Here is a 21,478-nt window from a genome sequence, read left to right as displayed (position 1 = left end):
ATACTTAGTCCAGATCTAAAGTCTTTTCATATGAATAAAAAAAAGCAAAATGTTTAGTATTTTTATACATAATTTATTTACATAGATTTAACCTTCTTTCAAGAGAAATGGAATCCTTGTTCATTAAATGCTAGCATCAAACTGAAAAAAAAAAAAAAATTACGTATCAAATAAAGAATTAACAAATAGCAATTGGAGCTGACATTATAATGCATCCATATGATGACGTATCTCATTTGCTAAGGAGGCAAAGAGTAGAAGTCATACTTAAACTCTTAACATATTATCCCATATATTTTCATTCAGAGATGTCTAGTAAATATATATTTGAACGAAAATATACGTTCACTGTACTCTGAAGATATCTGTCACTTATTTCTAACCTGAAATACTTCGTTCATGATGCTATTCCCGTTTTTTCTGTCATTATTGATCAGTAACTATCATTTCTATCAGTAACTTCATAATAAATCAAACCTGATCCAAAATAATCTTCTGTACTTATTCTTCCATGTTGTGGGGGTACACTCTTCGCCTGGGAAGGTTTTGGCATTTATAAGCAGCCATCTTTCCCTTTTCCTGGCGAGGATGTAGTCAATTTGGCTAGTGTGTCTGCCAGAACGGTAGGTGACTAGGTGACTGGCAGGTTTCTTGAAGTTAGTATTGCAGAAATTCTGCCAAATCAGATTGGAGCCTGGTGTAGCCATCTGGTTTCACCAGTCCTCAGTCAAATTGTCCAACCCATGCTAGCATGGAAAGCGGATATTAAACGATGATGATGATAAGATAGACAAACTCTGATGGCTACAACATAGCTGGCCTGTATAGGTCTGTGACTAAGCCATCACAATTGGAGAAATACCGTGCTAAATTCATGGTGAATCTGTACCTTCATTCTGCACAACTGGAGAATGAAATGAGAACAGAGTTGCCATCACGACAACTTCGACATTCTGAGGTTAGTGTCAAAAGCATGGAAAGCAGACGTTAAACGATGATGATACAGATTCAAAATAAATAATTAAAAAATATCGTTTTTGGAAAAGAAATTGAAAAAAGATGCGTATGTTAAATATAACTTTTATTGGTCTGTAAGTGTCTTTCACTATATTCTGGGTCAACCAATAACTTTTGAATGAAGTTGATTGACAGAAAGTGTAAAGAGACCCATCACGTGTGTGTCAAGGCACATGTCTTAGTGATTAGGGTATCCAGCTCATGATCGTAAGGTTAGGAGTTCAATTCCTGGTGGCACATAGTACCCTTGAGCAAGACACTTCATTTCACATTGCTCCAGTTCACTCAGCTGGTAAAAACGAGTTGTACCAGTAATTTAAAGGGTTAACCATGTCAATATTCTGTGTCATGCTGAATCTCACTGAGAACTATGTTAAAAGTATGAGTGTCTGTGGAGCGTTCAACCACTTGCACATTAATTTCACAAGCAGGTTGTTCTGTTGATTGAAACAACTGGAACCTTTGTTGTGATAACCGATGGAGTGCTAGTGCATAGCATTTACCTGTTGGTCTAATTAAGTGTGTCCTGGAGAATAAGGTAACAGGGTTACACACGTTATGATTATGAGCTCAAAGTTTTAATGACATCATTGTGTTGTATGTTTAGTTAAGATACATTACTTAGTCTAAACCATGAAGTAAAGAGTTGTAAGGTACTATTCTGATTTCATTGTTTAGTTAGAGAAGAGCTTCCATTAGTGAATAATAAACACACTTGTTACAGCAATGTGGAAAACATTAAAATTAGTAAAAGTAGAAAAACCAATGGATATGTCATCACCATCACCAAATATCTGTTTTCTCAGCTGGTATGGTTTGACAACCAGAGCTGGCAAGTCAGAGGGCTGGACCAGGCTCTAGTTGTCTGTTTCGGCACGGTTTCTATGGCTGGATGCCAACCACTTTAAAGAGTGTACTGGGTGCTTTTTATACATGGCACCAGTACTGAAAGGGTGAAGAATGGAGATTTTAAGATTAGTATTAAAAGAGATTAAGTATATAAATACAAACCTGAGAAAGTCATCAATATCCATAGTTCTTGCACGTTTCTTGTTAAAATCTGACTGTACGAGGATATCATTGATTTTCTGTTTAATATCAAAGCCTTCTGGAATTGGCTGCATTAAAAAAGGAAAAACGTTTACAATTCTATAATATTAATGACGTGTAGGGACATCATATTTCGTTGTGCAACTATAATATACTACAAAGTCTATTAAACGTTTTTATAAGACAATTCTGTGTTCTACTATGTTAGCAGTGTTATTACATCACTTGTTAAGATGATCTCTTCAGATTTTGTATAGAAATTAGAGCTAGCACTAATTTTCTTACAATGTTTCATATCCCAGATGGTTGATGTGGATTAATGAGTTGGATGGGTGCTAATGAAGGGGCAAAAACTCCTGAAATATGACATATATGTCCATTACCCATTTTTTATCTTCAAACTCCTTGTTGTTTACACCAGGCATCTTGGATACAAAACATTGAGACAAAACCAGTGCTGCTGATAATTTCTATAGAAAATCTGTAGAGATAACTTTAACAATTCTATAAGGTTTAACCCTTTTGTTACCATATTTCTGTTGAGGTGCTCTGCATTTCTTTCAATCAATTTTAAATATAACAAAGAATTTAGTAAAATAACTTAGTTATCATTAAGCTAGTGTTAGGAAAATAAATTACGACTGAGGTTTGGTGGAGGATTTTAATTCAAAACTTTTGAAAACAAAACATTTATACTACAGAACCAGAGGCGGTTTCAGGTGGGTTGGTATCAAAAGGGTTAGATTAATCATTTGTTAACCCTTTTGTTACCATATTTCTGTTGAGATGCTCTGTGTTTCTTTCAATCAATTTTAAATATAACAAAGAATTTAGTAAAATAGCTTAGTTATCATTTAGCTAGTGTTAGGAACATAAATTGTGACTAAAGTTTGGTGGAAGATTTTAATTCAGAACTTTTGAAGACAAGACATTTGTACTCAGAGCCAGAGGCAGTTTCAGGCGCGTTTTTACCAAAAGGTTTAAAGTGTGAATTTGATCAAGACTCCACTATCTCCCTGTTTCTATCAACAGTAGCATTTAGATTTTCTAATACATAAATTGTTGTTCATAAAATATTCATTAACTATTACAAAAAAATAATCCTTTTAATTTGTGGAATTCTCGACATGTTTTTATATACATATTCTTTGAGTTTCAGTCCTTAGACTGCAACCATTCTGTGGCACTGCTTTGAAGAATTTTCGAGTTGAATGAATCAACCCCAGTATTAATTACATTCTTGTAAAGTCCGGTACTTATTCTGTCTCTTTTGCTGAACTGCTAAGTTATAGGGATGTAATTACACCAACACCAGTTGCCAGGTGGTGGTGACGGACAAACAGATACAAAGACACACACACACATATACAAGTTTCTTTCAGCTTCTGTCCACCAAATCCACTTGCAAAGCTTTGGTGACCCCACCCAAAGGCTATACTAGAAGACACTTATCCAAGGTGCCATGTAGTAGGACTGAACTCAGAACCATGGGGTTAAGAAGCAAACTTCTCACCATGGCTGCATCAATTTTCCACTCTTATCATCTTCCCAAAGGGTTTTCTTTTTTTTTTATTCAGAACTAGATTTTTCAAATACTAGGAACTTTTTTTTTTAATTCAGACATCATCCCTAATTTTTTAAAATTTCTTTCTATGAATGTCTTCTAATTAATAAAAACTAAAACAGTGCTTATTTGCCAATTAAATAATTTCCATAATTACATTTGTATATAAAATCACTTGCTTCTTTTTTAAATCTAATTAATTTAGACTGAGATGAAGAATTTAACAATGCAAAGTACTTTACTTTGATTACAGAAGTTGGTTGTCAAAGAATATTAAAATCATTGAAATTCTACGAAAATAGCAAATAAATTCTTGTGAAAATAACCTGTTTTAAATAAATTATTCTTAATGAGTCATTTTATTGATAATATGGTTACCATTATAATTAAATACAGAAGCTCCAGGATAAATCTTCAACTGCTAGTAACATGAAAATTTTTTTTTACTTTGACATCATGTAATAGTGAAAAAATCCAATTACATTTCATCAAATTAGAATTTAATCTTAATTAACATGTGAACTGCCACACCCTGTTATTGTAACATACTGGTGACACCATGTATTTCCAGTCACATTGCATATTGTTTAGTTACAAAGGAATGTAATTTTTTTGCATTTTAAAAATATTTCATAATTATTTAGCACTCATGTCATTTACATATTCTTGTAACCATGTCAAAGATACAGAATAAGATATTTTCTCAAATTATGAAAAATGTATCACTAGCGGGGCATATGGCAGTTGTGTGAATGAAGTTTGCAATGAATCACCACTGGTACATGTTGAAGATATATATAATAAAACAGAGTTTGTGTGTGTATGTGTATGTTCATTATGGATTCGAAAACGGAGTTGCCGATTTTGTTGTATGAGGTATCAAAAGATACAGTAATCTTTCAGCTACCAATTAAAGTATGTTTTTGGCAGAACAATTCTTTTTTACTAAAAAATAACCTCGAAAACAAGGTCAGGTCGCACAATTTTGAAGTCTTTAGCTAAGGGAGGCAACTCTGCCTGAACAATCTTTATCAACACTCGAGTTCATAACTAATGTAAACACACACACACACATATTAAGTGCAAGAATGACTTTGTGGTTCAGAAGTTTGCTTCCCAACCACATGGTTCCATGTTCAGTCCCTTTGCTTGGTATCTTGGACAAATGCTTTCTACTATAACCCTAGACCAAACACAAACTTGTGACTGAATTTGGTAGACAGAAACTGCAGCATTGTTAATCAGAAAATGACTGAAAAACAAGTTTATAAAGAAGAGTTGTTTGCTTCATACTCCTCATGTGCTGATTCTGCCCATAAGAAAGGAATAAATAATACAATGTGGCTGTAAGTCATAACATCCAGGCAACGCTGGGGTGCATTGCTAATAAATAAAAAATACATTAAAACCAGAAGTTGATTAAAATACAAACAATATTCATTTACCTTATTTTTCATAGAACAATACATTTGATAATTTTTCTGAAGAGAATCGACCACAGAAGACACTCTGAAAGTAAGAAAATTCACCAGTTTTCAGCGAGGAAACTATAAACACACACTCATGCATACATATTCTTTATTTGTGAGTTAAGAAGGTTACCAATGGTTTCACGTAAACAGAAATCTAACAATTACAAAGCCAGTCACATGGGAATGTTGGTACTCGTCTCCATATATATGTATATCAGGTAACACTTGAAGGCTACTGGTAACATGTAACTAAGTACAATCTGTCGAAACTAAACTGGCGAATTCACCTTGCAGGTTTGATGGAAAGAATGATCTTTGGACACCCTGCAACATAAAAAAAAATTCAAGGGTGGATGGATTCATAAGAGCCAACAATCACCCAATTGTGCATAAATTTTTCAAATTCCTACTGACTTGTAGGTATCCATTGGTGGAAAAAGTCTAAGAGAAGGCACTCTGAAATCAAACCAGCAGTTGATATAACTGTCAGCCTTCTTGCAATGCTGTGTCATTAGATTCCAGCTATAAATACTTAAATGTTGTACAAGCATGTTATTTTAATCCAATGATGTACAGATGTCTCACTATGTCTGGTTCATGTCTCTTTATTAAAATTCCGTGGTGATGGCTCAGAGCACACAGATGTAATTTGATTGAGGCAGCTATCATCATTATCATCATAAAAATATGTATGTACATATACATATGTATATATATATATATATATATATATATATATATATATATAGGAGCACTCTGTCGGTTACAACAACGAGGGTCCCTGCAGATACAATCAATGGAACAGCCTGTTCATGAAATTAATATGCAAGTGGCCAAGCACTTCACAGAGTATGACAAAGCTGGCCCTTTGAAATACAGGTACAACCCATGTTTGCCAGCTGAGTGGACTGGAGCAACATGAAATAATGTGTCTTGCTCAAGGACGCAATGCGTCGCTGGGAATTGAACTCAAGACCTTACAATCATGAGCAGAATGCCTTAACCACTAAGCCTCGCACCTTCATATATATGTGTGTGTGTTACCATCATCATTGCTTTAATGTTCACTTCTCCATGCTTGCATGAGTCAGATGGAATTTGTTGAAGATTCTCTATTGCTAGATGCCACTCCAGTTACCAAACCTCACCCGTTTCGAATATACAAAGCATATATAAAGTAAACCTAGCAAAAAATAATAACAATATGTCCCCAAGCTGTTTGAAATCTTAGCTTAGTTGCTGCTGTTCCATGTATGAAGTTGATAAAAAGAAACCTTTCTCTGTTTATTGCAGTTAACATTTCCAGATGATCTTATTTCTTATTCCTGGCAGCCAAAACTTAGCCAATGTAAAGTTAAAAAAAAAAAAAAAAGGGCCCAACATTCACAATGTAACCTAATACATTCATAGGAACTTGTGCTACTGTAAAAGATTTGTAGAAAAGTCAATTTCAAATACTAATAAATTTAAAGAAAACAGTGGATTTACTTACTTGAATGCTGCAGAAAGTGTTTTGTTCTTTCTACAAAAACAGATTTTAACCATGGCATCCCATTCCTTGGAAGAAGGAAAGAAAGAAAAAATAAAAGATAAGAATCTGAAGAAAAAGATTAACCTTTTCTGGCATCAACCTATCTCTATTAACCATTTAGGATTCAGATTGTTCTGTCAGATATATTCTTTTACTAGTTTCAGTCATTTGACTGCGGCCATGCTGGAGCACCGCCTTTAGTCAAGCAAATCGATCCCGGGACTTATTCTTTGTAAGCCTATTACTTATTCTATCAGTCACTTTAGCCGAACTGCTAAGTGATGGGGTCAGAAACACACCAGCATCGGTTGTCAAGCAATGCTAGGGGGATAAACACAGACGCACAAACACGGCGTTAGGAAGGGCATCCAGCTGTAGAAACTCTGCCAAATCAGATTGGAGCCTGGTGTTGCCATCCGGTTTCACCAGTCCTCAGTCAAATCGTCCAACCCATGCTAGCATGGAAAGCGGACGTTAAGCGATGATGATGATATATACATATATACAATAGGTGGAAAACTATCCCACCTACACTAGATGGCATTGTTGCTTAACCTTAAGGACAAACTGAAAGTGACATGGCTAACAATATGTAGCATCTCATCCAACCAGGCTGACTCGCATGATTGCGTGGTAAGTAGCTTGCTTACCAACCACATGGTTCCGGGTTCATTTCCACTGCATGGCACCTTGGGCAAGTGTCTTCTACTATAGGCTCGGGCTGACCAAAGCCTTGTGAGTGGATTTGATAGACAGAAACTGAAAGAAGCCTGTCGTATATATATATATATATTTAAGTGTGTGTATATGTTTGTGTGTCTGTGTTTGTCCCCGCTAACATTGCCTGACAACTGATGCTGGTGTGTTTACGTCCCCGTAAATTAGCGGTTCGGCAAGAGACCAATAGAATAAGTATTAGGTTTACAAAGAATAAGTCCTAGGGTCGATTTGCTCGACTAAAGGCGGTGCTCCAACATGGCCGCAGTCAAATGACTGAAACAAGTAAAAGAGTAAAAGAGAGTAAAAAAAAAAAATACAATGGATCCAAAACAATACTGAAATCCACATTTTGGAAATCATCATCATCATCGTTTTCAATGTCCACTTTTCCATGCTTGCATGGGTCAGATGGAATTTGTTGAGGTGGCTTTATTACTGCCAACCCTCACCTGTCACCAACTAAGGTAATATTTCTCCATGACCAGACATGCTTGCATGATAGTGACACTTGTTTATTATACCTATCATTCAAAATCAAGGTGAGAAGGCAGTAACACACAGGCACGTATACATATATACGATGGGCTTCTGTGGTGGGCCTGGAGCGATAGTAGAAAACGCATATGCAACAGAAAGGCAGCGAGCTGTAAGAAACGTTAGCACACCGGACGAAATGCTTAGTGGTATTTCGTCTGCCATTACATTTTGAGTTCAAATTCCGCCGAGGTCGACTTTGCCTTTCATCCTTTCGGGGTCAATAAATTAAGTAGCAATTATGCACTGGGGTTGATGTAATCGATTTAATCCCTTTGTCTGTCCTTGTTTGTCCCCTCTACATTTAGCCCCTTGCGGGCAATAAAAAAATAAATAAAAAAAATAAGAAAACACATATGCAACTGTAAAGTCTTTATGCAGAAACTGATGCGCATAAACCATACATGCAAATGCATAGCGTATAGAGAACTAGGTACAAACCTCAAAATTGATGGGTGGTGGAGGAACTTTCTGTTCCAATCTTACAACACAGGATTCAACTTTTGGTGGTGGCCGGAAATTGTTTCTTCCAACCTAATAACAAACATAAAAAAGAATATGTGCTGTTAATCCCTGCAATACCAACTGCTTTGTAGCTATTTTCAGAGAGTCAATCTCTAGGATGTTTTTAAATATGAAATATTCAAGATTGCAGAGGGAGGTATAAGGAATTAAGTGAGAAATGGGATAAATGGATATTTTATAAAGAGAATTAAAGACAAAAAGCAATAGGAAGTTTATGTGCAAATCAATTTTGTAGAATAAAGTAAATATCTGAAAAAAGAAAGTATGTCAAAGAACTATAAAGTCCTCTTCTAACCAAAAGTGCATTCCTCAGAAGCTCACTTCTCATGTTTCACCTCCACTAACCATTAATCACAAACTGAGCCATAACCTCATCCACTTGTCTCTACTCAAAAACCTAAGCAGGCTTTAAAAAGGTCATTGCCATAACCTGTCTGTCTCAAAATAACAAACACACACACACACAGAGAATGGGCTAAAAGTAGGTGGAACCAGCTAAACAAGATGCAGTGAAGAGCAAGATTAGTTACCTTCATAAGATGATGGACAGTTGCTAAAAGCTGTGTATTTACAGAGAGTCGACAATAAAGCTTGCTTCCAGGTGTTGCTACCAATCGGTCAGCAAATTCTTTCTGGAACATCAGTACAGCAGACCTTTGGAAAAAAATAACAGAATGTAATTAGTTATTTCATCATTGAAGCAAGATATATGAAGAATTATACAATATCATCATTACCATTACCATCAGTTCCTAAGTGGTGGTAAATATTACTTCTTGGTATAGTTACTGCTTTCGACTCCTGTGCAGGTGGTATGTAAAAAAAACACCACTTGAGCGTGGCTGTTGCCAGTACTGCCGGACTGTCCCTCGTGCTGGTGGCACGTAAAAAGCACCCACTACACTCTCGGAGTGGTTAGGAAGGGCATCCAGCTGTAGAAACTCTGCCAGATCAGATTAGAGTCTGGTGTAGCCATCTGGTTCGCCAGTCCCCAGTCAAATCGTCCAACCCATGCTAGCATGGAAAGCGGACGTTAAATGATGATGTCTCTTATAGGAGATTTCAGAATAGTTAATTTGCTTGTTGCAAAATCAGTGACTGTGTATCTATTTTTTATATACTGCAAGCTGTGGGGGTGAACAACTGCTATCTCTAGCAGACGAGTATTCACCACCAAGGATGACCACAAAGAGGTTGAAACCGTACAGTCTGGTGGTGTTGTAGCTGGAAGATAGTATGGGATTCCCTCCCCTGCTTGCAATATATATTGGGTGCAGATTGCATCGAATAACCAGATAATCATGAATCATGATTTCTAAAACTATTTTCTCAAGAAAACTGGAGCTATGAAACCTAAACAACTCTGGGAAACGTGCATCTAGTTCATATGGCTCACAATGCAATAGTAGACTAGTTTGCTGATGCAGAGAAAAGAGTAAAAAGATCCTCACCGGAAAAAGGGTCTGTGCAATAATAATTTGAATACAAAAGGAGATGAAATCTGAAATAAAAATGAGAGAAAATAAATCAATAAAGAAATACAAGAAAAAAAAAGACAACATAGTGTCTTTTTCGACTTGATTTCTGAAAAAACCCTTTCTCTGCAGACAACATGTTAGTAGAATCTTTTATATTTACATTAACCCTTTTGTTACCTTATTTCTGTTAAGATGCTCTGTGTTTCTTTCAATTTATTTTAAATATATCAAAGAATTTAGTAAAATAACTTTGTTGTCATTAAGCTAGTGTTAGCAACATAAATTAAGACTAAGGTTTGGTGGAAGATTTTAATTCAGAACTTATGAAAACAAGATATTTGTACTACAGAGCCAGAGGTGGTTTCAGCCAGGTTGGTACCAAAAGGGTTAAATTAATCATTTGTTAACCCTTTTGTTACCATATTTCTGTTAAGATGCTCTGTGTTTAGTTATCATTAAACTAGTGTTAGGAACATAAATTGTGACTTAGGTTTGGTGGAAGATTTTAATTCAAAACCTATGAGAACAAGACATTTGTACTACAGAGCCAGAGATGGTTTCAGGTGGGTTGGTATCAGAAGGGTTAAGAATCTACCAAACTACACTTTGAAGGAAGACAACAAAATTCAAACGAAACATTAAATTTCTTAACAATTATATCAAGTGCGTTATTTTTTTACGTAGAACGAATGGCTGCTCAGTTTGCAATCACACAGTCCTAGGTTCAATCCTAGTGTGTGGCACCAGGGCAAGTCCCTTCTATTAAAGACTTATAAGAGAAATTTGGTGGACATAAACCGAGCAGAAGGCCGTGAGACTCACACACACATATAGCATGTTATGTTATATACATTTAAGGCAGCAAATTGGTAGAATTGGAAGCATAGTAGAGAAAATACTTAGCAGTGATTAGTTCATCTTTATGTTCTGAGTTCAAATTCTGCCGAGGTTGATTTTTACCTTTCATTCTTTAAGGGTTGATAAAGTAATTACAGTTGAGTACTAGGGTCATTGCAAATGACTTGCCCTCTCCCCACCAAAAGTTTCAAGACTTGTGCCTATAGTAGAAAGGACCACATATATATATATATACATATCTGTGTGGGATGAATAATTGATATGTTGAATAAAAAGAGCTTGAGATTTTCCATTCTACTGCACTTACCTCCCTTTACATCTGGTTGATTTTGTTTGTTTTCGTTTGTCTTTCCTAAAGAAATCATCTAAAGTCCATTTTCCATCTGGCATGGGTTGGACGGTTTGACAGGAGCTGGCAAGCCAGGGAGGTGTACCTGGCTGCAATTGCCTGTTTTGGCATAGCTTCTGCAGCTAGATGCCATTTCTAACACCAACCCCTTAACAAAGTGTACTGGGTGCTTTTTATGCGACACCAGCCCAGGTGCTGGTGTCCTGTAAAACAGAAATCAACTTCTAATCCCCTTTTTTCCACCTAGAGGCAGCCCTCCAGCTTGGCCACAGTTCAATGACTAACACCAGTAGAAAAACAAAAGGAAATTCAAGAACATTTTGAAAGTTAGCCATCACAGTAAAATAATTCTTACCTGATAAGGGAGATTGGCAACACAGATGTCAAAATAAGGCAGATCACTCTTGAGGACGTTACCAATTATTAAATGTAATTTATTATACAAAGGTCTGAAATGAAAAATATTTATTTCATGTTAATCATACTTCAAACCTTGAGCAAGAAATCTTCTGTTGTGATATCATCCTCTTATGACATGTTAAGAACTTGTAGACACATGGTCGACGTCTCAGATATGAAACATCATCATCATTTAACGTTCGCTTTCCATGCTAGCATGGGTTGGATGATTTGACTGAGAACTGGTGAACCAGATGGCTACACCAGGCTCCAATCTGATTTGGCAGAGTTTCTACAGTTGGATGCCCTTCCTAACGCCAACCACTCTGAGAGTGTAGTGGGTGCTTTTACGTCCCACCCGCACGAGGGCCAGTCACACGGTACTGGCAACAGCCATACTCAAAATAGTGTTTTTTACGTGCCACCTGCACAGGAGCCAGTCCAGTGGCAATGGCAACGACCTTGCTCGAATGTTTTTTCACGTGCCAGTAAGGCAACGCTGGCTGGTAGCGAATACATTTGAATGGTGCTTTTTACATGCCACCAGCATGGAAGCCAATCGGATGCTCTGGCAGCGATCACGCTCGGAAGGTGCTCTTAGCACTTCACTAGCACGGCTGCGTCAAAACAAAATCAATGCTGGTTATAATTTCTATTGAAAATCTGTAGAGATGACTGTAACACTTGTTATGACAATTTGCCCATGCTTGCAAGACTAATATGGGTCTTCCCCATTTGTAAAGAAATTTACACTTACACATTTACCCTCAGTGTGCAATGAGATTACTTGGTTGAATGAACCGGAATTTTTTTTTGTAAAATGAAGAACAACTTCATTATTTTCACTGTTCATAAACATGTTTTTCAGAAGATACAGGTCACTGCACACAGTTTACATAAATTTAATATATTTTTTGATATATTTTATAAGCGAAACAATAATCTTCTACTTTTAAAATATACTAAAAAATATATTAAAACTATGTAAACCGTGTGCTTTTCCTTGGCCATAGTCCTTTTATTTCCCAATTTTTTTTATTTAAGTCTTATCATCAAGGTGGCAGAATTGTTAACACAATGGACAAAATGCTTAGCACCATTTCGTTCCTGTATACATTCTTAGTTCAGATTCCACCACAATCAACTTTGCCTTCCATCATTTCAGGGTTGATAAAACAAGTACTAGTTGGGCACTGGGGTCAATGTAATTGACTAGTCCCATCCCCTAAAATTTCAGGAATTATGCTTATAGGACTATTATTATTAATAAAGAACAAATATAAACTTACGTTCCTTGAATACGTTTCTGTAATTCTGCTGCTAGTCTGGGATCAACTTCACATGCAGTGACCTGAAGAAAATTTAGTAAAAAATTCTTTTAAATGCAATAAGAGAAATAACGAAGGACTTAAACAGTGGGTTTCACCATCAAAATCCACAAACTTTAACATCTGTGGTACCTATTTAATACTTAAGTAGACTGAGCTATTTGGAAATTAAGTCAATTTGCAATAGATACAATGCAGTGTTAGTCATCATCATCATCATCGTTTAACGTCCGCTTTCCATGCTAGCATGGGTTGGACGATTTGACTGAGGACTGGTGAACCAGGTGGCTACACCAGGCTCCAATCTGATTTGGCAGAGTTTCTACAGCTGGATGCCCTTCCTAACGCCAACCATTCCGAGAGTGTAGTGGGTGCTTTTATGTGCCACTGGCATGAAGGTCAGTCAGGAGGTACTGGCAACGGCCACGCTTGAAATGGTGTATTTTATGTGCCACCTGCACAGGAGCCAGTCTAGGGGCACTGGCAACGATAACAAAGGTAAATTTGTAGCCTTCTACATTTCACAGTCCAACTTTGTCAGCAAGAGATATCTTTCTACGAAATACAGGTAAAAACAATAGCTCCATACCTTCTTTGCACATTCCAATAATTTTACAGTCATGTTTCCAGTACCTGGACCAACTTCAAATACAGTGTCAGTATTTCGAATGGCAGCCTATAAATTGAAAGGAAAAACTGATAAAAGGAAATGATCATAATAGTTGTAGAGTATCATACAAGCAATATTTTGAGCTGGCAGGATTGTTAGTAAGCCAGGCAAAATACTAAGCAGCATTTCATCCATCTTTATGTTCAGAGTTCAAATTCAGCTGAGGTCAACTTTCATCATCATCGTTTAACGTCCGCTTTCCATGCTAGCATGGGTTGGATGACTTGACTGAGGACTGGTGAAACCGGATGGCAACACCAGGCTCCAATCTAAATTTGGCAGAGTTTCTACAGCTGGATGCCCTTCCTAACGCCAACCACTCAGAGAGTGTAGTAGGTGCTTTTACGTGTCACCTGCACGAAGGCCAGTCAGGCGATACTGGCAACGGCCACGCTTGAAATGGTGTCTTTTATGTGCCACCCGCACAAGCCAGTCCAGGGGCACTGGCAACGATCTCGCGCTTTCATCAATTCGGGGTCTGTAAAATAAGTACCAGCTGAGCACTGGGATCAACGCAACTGATTGGCCCCACTCCACCAAACTTGCTGGCCTTGTGCTAAACTTTGAAACCAATATTCTATGATTTAAATACTTTCCCAAAAAACTGTATTTTACACAAAAAAATAAGAAAATGTCCCTGATAAAATATTGTCCAAAATTGTAGTTTTTAATCTGAACACAGGATTCTGAGATATTTACGAAACCCAAATCTTTAGGGGTTTTCCATAAAATAAGGACATTCCTATATTAGCTAATTCTATTCCACTGAGTTATTTATCTTTAACAGATGTGGAAAGAAATGGTAAAAGCTGATCTTAGGATGCTGAACCTCATGAAGGAGATGACAAAGAACCACAACAATGTCAGGGAGATGTTTCAAAGACCAGTTCAACTCATGCAAGCATGGTAAAATAGACATGAAATGATAATGATAAAGGCCCATATTTTCAACATTATAAGTGGCTGTATGTTTCAAGTTTAGCAACCACATGGTTTTAGCCCAGATACCACAATGCAACACTTTGGCTAAGTTTCTTTGACCACAGCAACAAGTTGACCAGAACCTTGTGAGTGAAATTTGGTAAGCACAAACTGTGTGGTAGTCTGTCATTTCCTGCTTATGGTTGACTTAACCTGCTTTCTGGTTTAATTCCACAACCTGGCTCTTTATGAAGAAAGGGCCTGAGAACTCTACCTCAATGACCTTCAGTGGAGTCTACAACGCTGTAAGGATCTGGATCAAGTCTCAGGACTGATAATAACGTTCTGAAGAGTGATTTGTCTTATTTTGACATCTGTGTTGCCAATCTCCCTTAGGTAAGAATTATTTTACTGTGATGGCTAACTTTCAAAATGTTCTTGAATATCCTTCTGTTTTTCTACTGGTTTTAGTCATTGAACTGTAGCCAGATCAGATCAGATTGGAGCCTGGTGTAGCCATCTGGTTCACCAGTCCTCAGTCAAATCGTCCAACCCATGCTAGCATGAAAAGCGGACGTTAAACGATGATGATGATAATGATGTAGCTGTTAATTTTTAAAACAATATTGTAGGGTTGGTGTGAGAGACCAGATCTGGCCAGTTTGAACACAAAACAGGCAGAATACTTTTGGCCAGATATGGGCGGTTTAAATGCTAAAGGGTTAAACTGATACTCGGTTTAATCTTTTAGCACTAAAACTGGCCAGATCCAGCTTCTTAAATCTGCCCTACAATGTCATTCTAGAAATAAACAATCCCATCTTCAAAATCTCATAGCTATGAGATAAATCCACCATTAATTCAAAGCAATTTGAATAAATAAGCGAGAAGCTGGATTGAAGCCAGAATAGTGGCAGAAAACAGAGCTGGTTAGAGAGATTGTGTTTCAGCCTTATGTGTGTTACATGGCATGGAAAGAACTGACTAACATTTGACAGAGTAGAAACTGATTGTCAACGGATTATAGTACAGTAAGACAACAGGGTAACATCATTAATATGAGAAGTAAGGAAGGTAAAGAAGGAGAATGAAGTAAGGGAAGTTAAGAGGAGTATGAAATACTGTAACTGAATACAGTAAGGGAAGTTACAAGTAATTAAGAACAAGACAAAACCAAGACAGCACATTAAAGGATTCATCATCATCATTGTTTAACGTCCGCTTTCCGTGCTGGTATGGGTGGGACAGTTTGACTGAGGACTGGTAAGCCAGGAGGCAGCACCAGGCTCCAATCTGATCTGGCAAGGTTTCTACAGCTGGATGCCCTTCCTAATGCCAGCCATTCCAAGTGTGTAGCGAGTGTTTTTTATGTGCCACCGGCACAGGAGCCAGTCAGGGAGCACTGGCATCGACCACTTTCTGATGGTGCTTTTTACATGCCACCGGCATGGGAGCCAGTCAGGGTCCACAAAGTTAAAAAATTACATTTGGAAAACTCAAGACAAACAGAAGACTTTACTTGCATTACCTTTTCCACCATGGTTTTTACTACGAGTGGATTCTTTAGGATATGCTGTCCAATAGTTTTATTGAATGCAATTCCTGAAAGAGAAGAATGTAACAAGACATAAAAACTGAACTGAAAAGTGTAAAAGTATACAATAAAAATTACAATCAAATGTTTTGTTCCATTAAACATTTACTATATAGAAATTTTTTTTAAAATTAGATAATTTAGTTGCAAATATTTAAAAATTCCTTTTTAGTCTTTTACACATAATGTCAAGTTATAAGCCAGATTCTTCCACTTACATTGCTAATTCTCTCTCTCTCCAGTTTTTTTTTTTTCCCAATGTAAATACACTGCCAAGGCCCAACACTGAATTAATTAACCCTCTATCACTGCTCTAGAATATAATTCAAAAAGTCCAAACCAGACGATGGAAATATAAAATTTAGTGGCATTCATTCAGATTTACATAGATATTATTCCTGTCATGCCATTAGGGACATATTCTTATCTAGTCAAAAAAAGGGGGAGAATAATATCGTCTCCTCATATCGACACTCTAAAGACCAATACCGAAGGATCGAAAGTATTAGAATTGCCAAGATTGAAACATCGACTCTTTCAAGAAGGTCTTTCCAGTGCATTCTGCAGGCAAGTGGGACACCATCACTAAGTAGAATGTTAAAATACCCCAGGGCTATGTTCATGAGTGATGGGAGGCAAGAGGCTGAATTGGATGCTAAAATTGCTGGCACAGTGATACGCCAGTCCCAGCATTTGCTCATCAGAAGAGGAGAGGGTTAAAAGCGCGGGCTACTAATGAGAACCCAGGGTTGGGTTCAAAATACCATCAGGACACCTGATGAAGGCTGGAGAGTAAATCAGCCGAAACGTTGTGGTAACAACAAAGAAGATTAAACAAACCAAACTTGCTATCTTCAATTTGGTGTTCGTGCCTGCCCTCACCTATGGTTATAAATGTTAGGGTAATGACCGAAAGAGTTCAATCGCAAATAGAAGCGGCTGAACTAGGATCTTTTGAGCATCGTTACTCGAGTTCGTAGCTCGGAAATCAGAGTCTCACCAGGTCGAATAGCTACTTTTCTGCATCGTGAGATTATAGCTTCCATACTACGGACATGTGATTAGAATATCTCAGGAAAGACTCGCAAGAGAAGTTCTTCAAGCCAGTCAACCAGCAGGAAACCTAGGGGTAGACCAATAACGAAATGGTTGGAAAATATCTACTCTCAGATCGTCACACTTTGGAATCCAGTCGGAAAGGGTAATGAGAGATGTTTCGGATAGGATCCAACGGAAGAGATGCCTGCGGACTCTACCCCCATCATCCTACCAGGAATAGTGGGCGGAAAAACGGATGGATTATCAGTATAGTTACGAAGTAGAAATCTATCTATCTATTTAGATCGATAGATTAGGCCTTCAATTTTATATTTCATTCCAGTTGAGATCGTTTATCTCTTGACATAAATGGATACCCCAACTACTTTCGGTTTTCACCAGTACCAACAAACTGCAATTTACATTTCCAGGGTCCCTCGCCTCAGGATAATATATATGTGTGTGCGTGTGTTCTTTTGAAAATCCTATCCTTTTAAAGAGTATTATTGATGATCCCCATTTACTGAAATTGAGTATTTTCAGCAAGTTGGACGGAGTTTGTGTCAGTAATAGCGTAATAGTTACTCAACAGTAACATAATGTTTACATATTCACTCAGCATACGAGATATTAACAGTGAAGAGTTGTGACTTATCTAACAATGAGTAGATGTAAAGAATAAAGTATTTCAAAATGATTTTTAAAAAGTTTGAATGTAAAATTTAGTCGATAAGAAATTAAAGAATAAGTTTGCATCTATGAGGCACATGTCATGAAATTAGTCAATCACAACATAATCGCAGGGCTTGGTAAACGTTGGCAATGCCAGCGCAAAGATCTCTCCATCACAATAAATAATGCATTTTGTCGTTATACCATAAATAAATACATTGTTTGAGAAAACTAAATTTAAATTCGAAGAAATAATTGAAATGTCGTAGTTTTTTTCCTTCTTTTCATTCATTTAGAAATGTAGGATAATAATAACGTAGAATTGCCTGTACAATTCATTGTTAAACTTACCTTGTTTTTGAATTTCTTCATGTTTTCGAAACTTCTTTTCAGATTTAACTTTAGGCATCGTAATTAAGCCAGAGGTAAAACAATTAACAAACAACTTCCTAAACACGTGTGGGGGAAAGTGATTAAAGCTGAATATAACATTTATGGCCTTAGTTACGTAGTTTCTTCTAGCTTCATATCATCGGTGTTGTTAGTTGCGAAGAAATCGCTCTCCTCAATCATAATAATAATTATTACTGATTTCAGTTAAAAAAAAAAAAAAATGTCTTCAGATTTGTGAAGGAGAAATAAACGAAACTGTGATGTTCATGCCTTTCCAGAATACAATATATAAGATGCAAATTAATTTTATCTCCACATTTGTTTTTCTTAATACTTTTAACTTCTACATTCAACTTGTTTCAATTGCAGCCATGCTGGGGCACTGCCTTGAAGAATTTTTAGTCGAATGAATCGACCTCAGAACTTTTTAAAAACCTCGTATTTATTCTATCAGAATTTTTGCCGAACCACTAAGTTACGGAGACAAAAACACGTCATCACCGGTTGTCAAATGGTGGTAGGTGACTAATACACACATACGATGGGCCTCTTTCGGTTTCTGTCTACCAAATCCACTCACAAGGGTTTTTGTTGGCCCGAGCCTATAGTAGAGGGCCCTTGTTGAAGGTGCCATGCAGTGGACCTGAACCCAGAGCCATGTGGTTGGGAAGCAAGATTCTTAGCACACAGCCACGCCTTAAGGGAAAGTCTAATACTTATTTTCATTTACCCATTTATAAATACCTCTGGGTCTAAGAAACAAATGCAGTTTTAATATTTGTCAGACAGCATAATTCGCAACAATAAAAATGACCGAAAATAAAAAGAAGTAAACAAACTTTCAGTTCGTTTTTACTGTTCACTTTTGTAAATTGTAATCCGAGTCAACTTTTAAAATAAATTAAGAGTTATTTCATAAAAAAACAAAACAAAAAAAAAAAAACATTATCAACTCCTAGGGCAGCCCCGATTGAGAAAAACTTATAACCACAGATATTCTATTCGTGGCCACCCTGTCGTTTTGTATTGTGGTATAGGTTAGCTTAGAGCTGGATTATTTGGTCTGGTTGTGAGCTGCTCCCAATTAAAACAAATCCCATTTAGATTAACATGTTTATTTGCAGATTGGTGTTACAATTGTTTCTTTACAAAAAGCTGTTATGCTGAATGTCTGTAGTTCGTGTATGAGAATGTATGCTTGGCAAAAGGTGGTTTTTTAAACATGAGGTTGGTGCAGCATAACTACAGGTTGACCAAGAAAATCTGCTGATCCTCTGCCATGTATTTCCAACTAATCTTGATTTATAACAATGATTTGGAGCAAAAACTGCACAGAATCTTCTATTAATCTTGACACTACACAAATGCACCAGAACAATGTTTGACTGAAATATGGACCAAAACCACCTGATAAGGACAAGATCAGCACCAAATATGGAAACTTCTATATGCAGTGGCTTTTGCCTGAAACAGAACTGACGGAGTTTCAAATATTGTATTATTGTGAGGAAAAACAACTGCTGCAGATCAAGTAAAACATTTTACTTTAATTTTGGAACGATTTTTCAAGTGGTTGGTGTTAGGAAGGGCATCCAGCCGTAGAAACCATGCCAAATCATACTGGAGTGTAGTGCAGCCTTCCAGCCCTGGTCAAACAGTCGAACCCATGCCAGCATGGACAACGGACATTAAATGCTACTGCTGATGATTTTTTTATTTTAAATGGTTGGCTGCCAGTGCTCAGCCAAAGCAAACAATAAATCAGCTGGAGAAGAAATAACCATAAGGATTCCATGATATTCGCCAGTACTTTAAGGATTTTGTCTTAACAGTGTTTTTCAGATCGTTCTTATGCAACAAGGTAATTTAGATGATAGAACAGTGAATATCTCATCAATAGCTGAACTGACACTAGACTTCTGCCACTCACATGCTGTTGAGCCTGGTTTCTCAGCATGTCAGTCATAGCAGCAAGCCGTAGACTATGCGGCGGAACTGCAATGATGAATGGTAAACATTAAAAGATTCATCAAAAGACAAGGGCGACAACTCAAAATACTTAGTGAGGTTGCCTAAAACTGGAGCTGCAAATTTTTGTTTTATATCACAAAACAGGACATCAATTAATTACTTCCAATTGTGTTTTAAATAAAAAAAAAAAAATTTAAACTGTGGTTTTCACTGGGCAACATGTTTTTTTGAAATAGGATTTAGATTTTGTAAGAAAAATGTCAAACATTTCAAATAACAATGTTTAAATATGAATCATCGTTTTGAGTTTCCAACCCGTTTCCCATGCTTGCATGGATTGGACAGAATTTTTTCTCTGTTGTGTCTCATCCTTTGATGTAATTCCTGTCATCTGCTTAATGAAAACCTCATACCTGTACCATAAAGATTTTTTTTTTCAAAGAATTAACAGCATAACTAAAATGAAAATTACTTCAACTAAAAACTGAAACTGAGTTTTGGTTTTAAATCTTCAGGTGTGTACCTCCTGCTCCACAGCCCCTTTTGTCTTATTTCATAAAAGCAGAAGTACCTGGCATTGTCCAGATTAAAAATACAATGAGATTTCATTCAAAAATTTCATATATGAGTTTTTTTCTTAATAATTATTGCGATTAATATTTCTAACAAATTCTGTGAGATTAACAATAAAAATATACTTGAAGTAGAAAACACATAGAAGGAAGTTTTGATAAACCTTCTTTGTATACAACATTATGAGTTTTTCCCAGTGGAGTATAAATGAAAAGATTTTTTGAACTTCCAACACATGAGCATCCTACATACAATTGTCCATAAGAGAAGCAAGACTCCTCTAATAGCAAACCAGTTACTGATAATGTCTATTCTTGCGATTTTATTGATGTTCATTAGTCTAATTGGAAACTGTACTCGTTTAAATTGTACTTGTAAATCAGTAGGTATTAGTGGAATTCTAGCAATGAGTATATTATCGCCTGTTCCACATTTAGAGAGTAGAGTAGCTTCTATAACATGTGGCATAATTTTCTTCACAATAAGTCTTACTCCATTACACAATTTTGGAAGATTTAAACTTCTTAGAAGCATTATAGGTGCTCCAAGTTTCAAGTCAAGCTTATGAGGGGGTAAATCTGGTGGACCCAGTGAGTTTAAAAACTCATCTGGATAATTTGTTATTTCTGAATGGTCAGCAACAGTATCAGTAGACCTGTATGATTGGCATTATCCAGGAAGGTACATTAAGAGATCAAAGTTTATTGCATTCACAGTTATATTTTTCAGGGCTAGAACTGCCCTTTCACTCAACCATTTGTGATCCCTATGCTGTGCACTGATTTCACCATTGTGCAAATATATATATATATATATATATA

General features: G+C 36.7%; 1 protein-coding gene across 1 annotated transcript; it reads right to left on the bottom strand.

Moving 5' to 3' along the window:
- Positions 1–52: 52 nt before the first annotated feature.
- On the bottom strand, positions 53–18,298 carry LOC106876003 (probable dimethyladenosine transferase). Its single transcript, XM_014924356.2, has 12 exons — positions 18,072–18,298; positions 15,945–16,018; positions 13,415–13,501; positions 12,787–12,848; positions 11,454–11,547; positions 9,865–9,914; positions 8,944–9,067; positions 8,330–8,422; positions 6,596–6,660; positions 5,077–5,140; positions 2,029–2,135; positions 53–141 (listed from the first exon to the last, which is right to left on the bottom strand). Exons 1-12 carry the CDS (start codon positions 18,127–18,129, stop codon positions 99–101), a joined length of 921 nt encoding a protein of 306 aa, XP_014779842.1. The 5' UTR covers positions 18,130–18,298; the 3' UTR covers positions 53–98.
- Between the last annotated feature and the right edge of the window lie 3,180 nt (positions 18,299–21,478).

Source organism: Octopus bimaculoides, chromosome 2 (genome assembly GCF_001194135.2).
Source record: "Octopus bimaculoides isolate UCB-OBI-ISO-001 chromosome 2, ASM119413v2, whole genome shotgun sequence".
In the NCBI taxonomy this organism is placed as follows: domain Eukaryota; kingdom Metazoa; phylum Mollusca; class Cephalopoda; order Octopoda; family Octopodidae; genus Octopus; species Octopus bimaculoides.
The sequence above is the reverse complement of the archived record's forward strand: the minus strand, read 5'-3'. Positions and strand labels throughout refer to the sequence as shown.

Coding starts and splice junctions, on each gene's coding strand:
- LOC106876003 (XM_014924356.2), bottom strand. CDS start 18,129: ATGCCTAAAGTTAAATCTGAAAAGAAGTTTCGAAAACATGAAGAAATT. Junction 13,502..15,944: donor TAAAAACCATGGTGGAAAAG/GTAATGCAAGTA, acceptor TTCAATTTATAG/GCTGCCATTCGAAATACTGA. Junction 11,548..12,786: donor CAGAAACGTATTCAAGGAAC/GTAAGTTTATAT, acceptor TTTTCATTTCAG/ACCTTTGTATAATAAATTAC.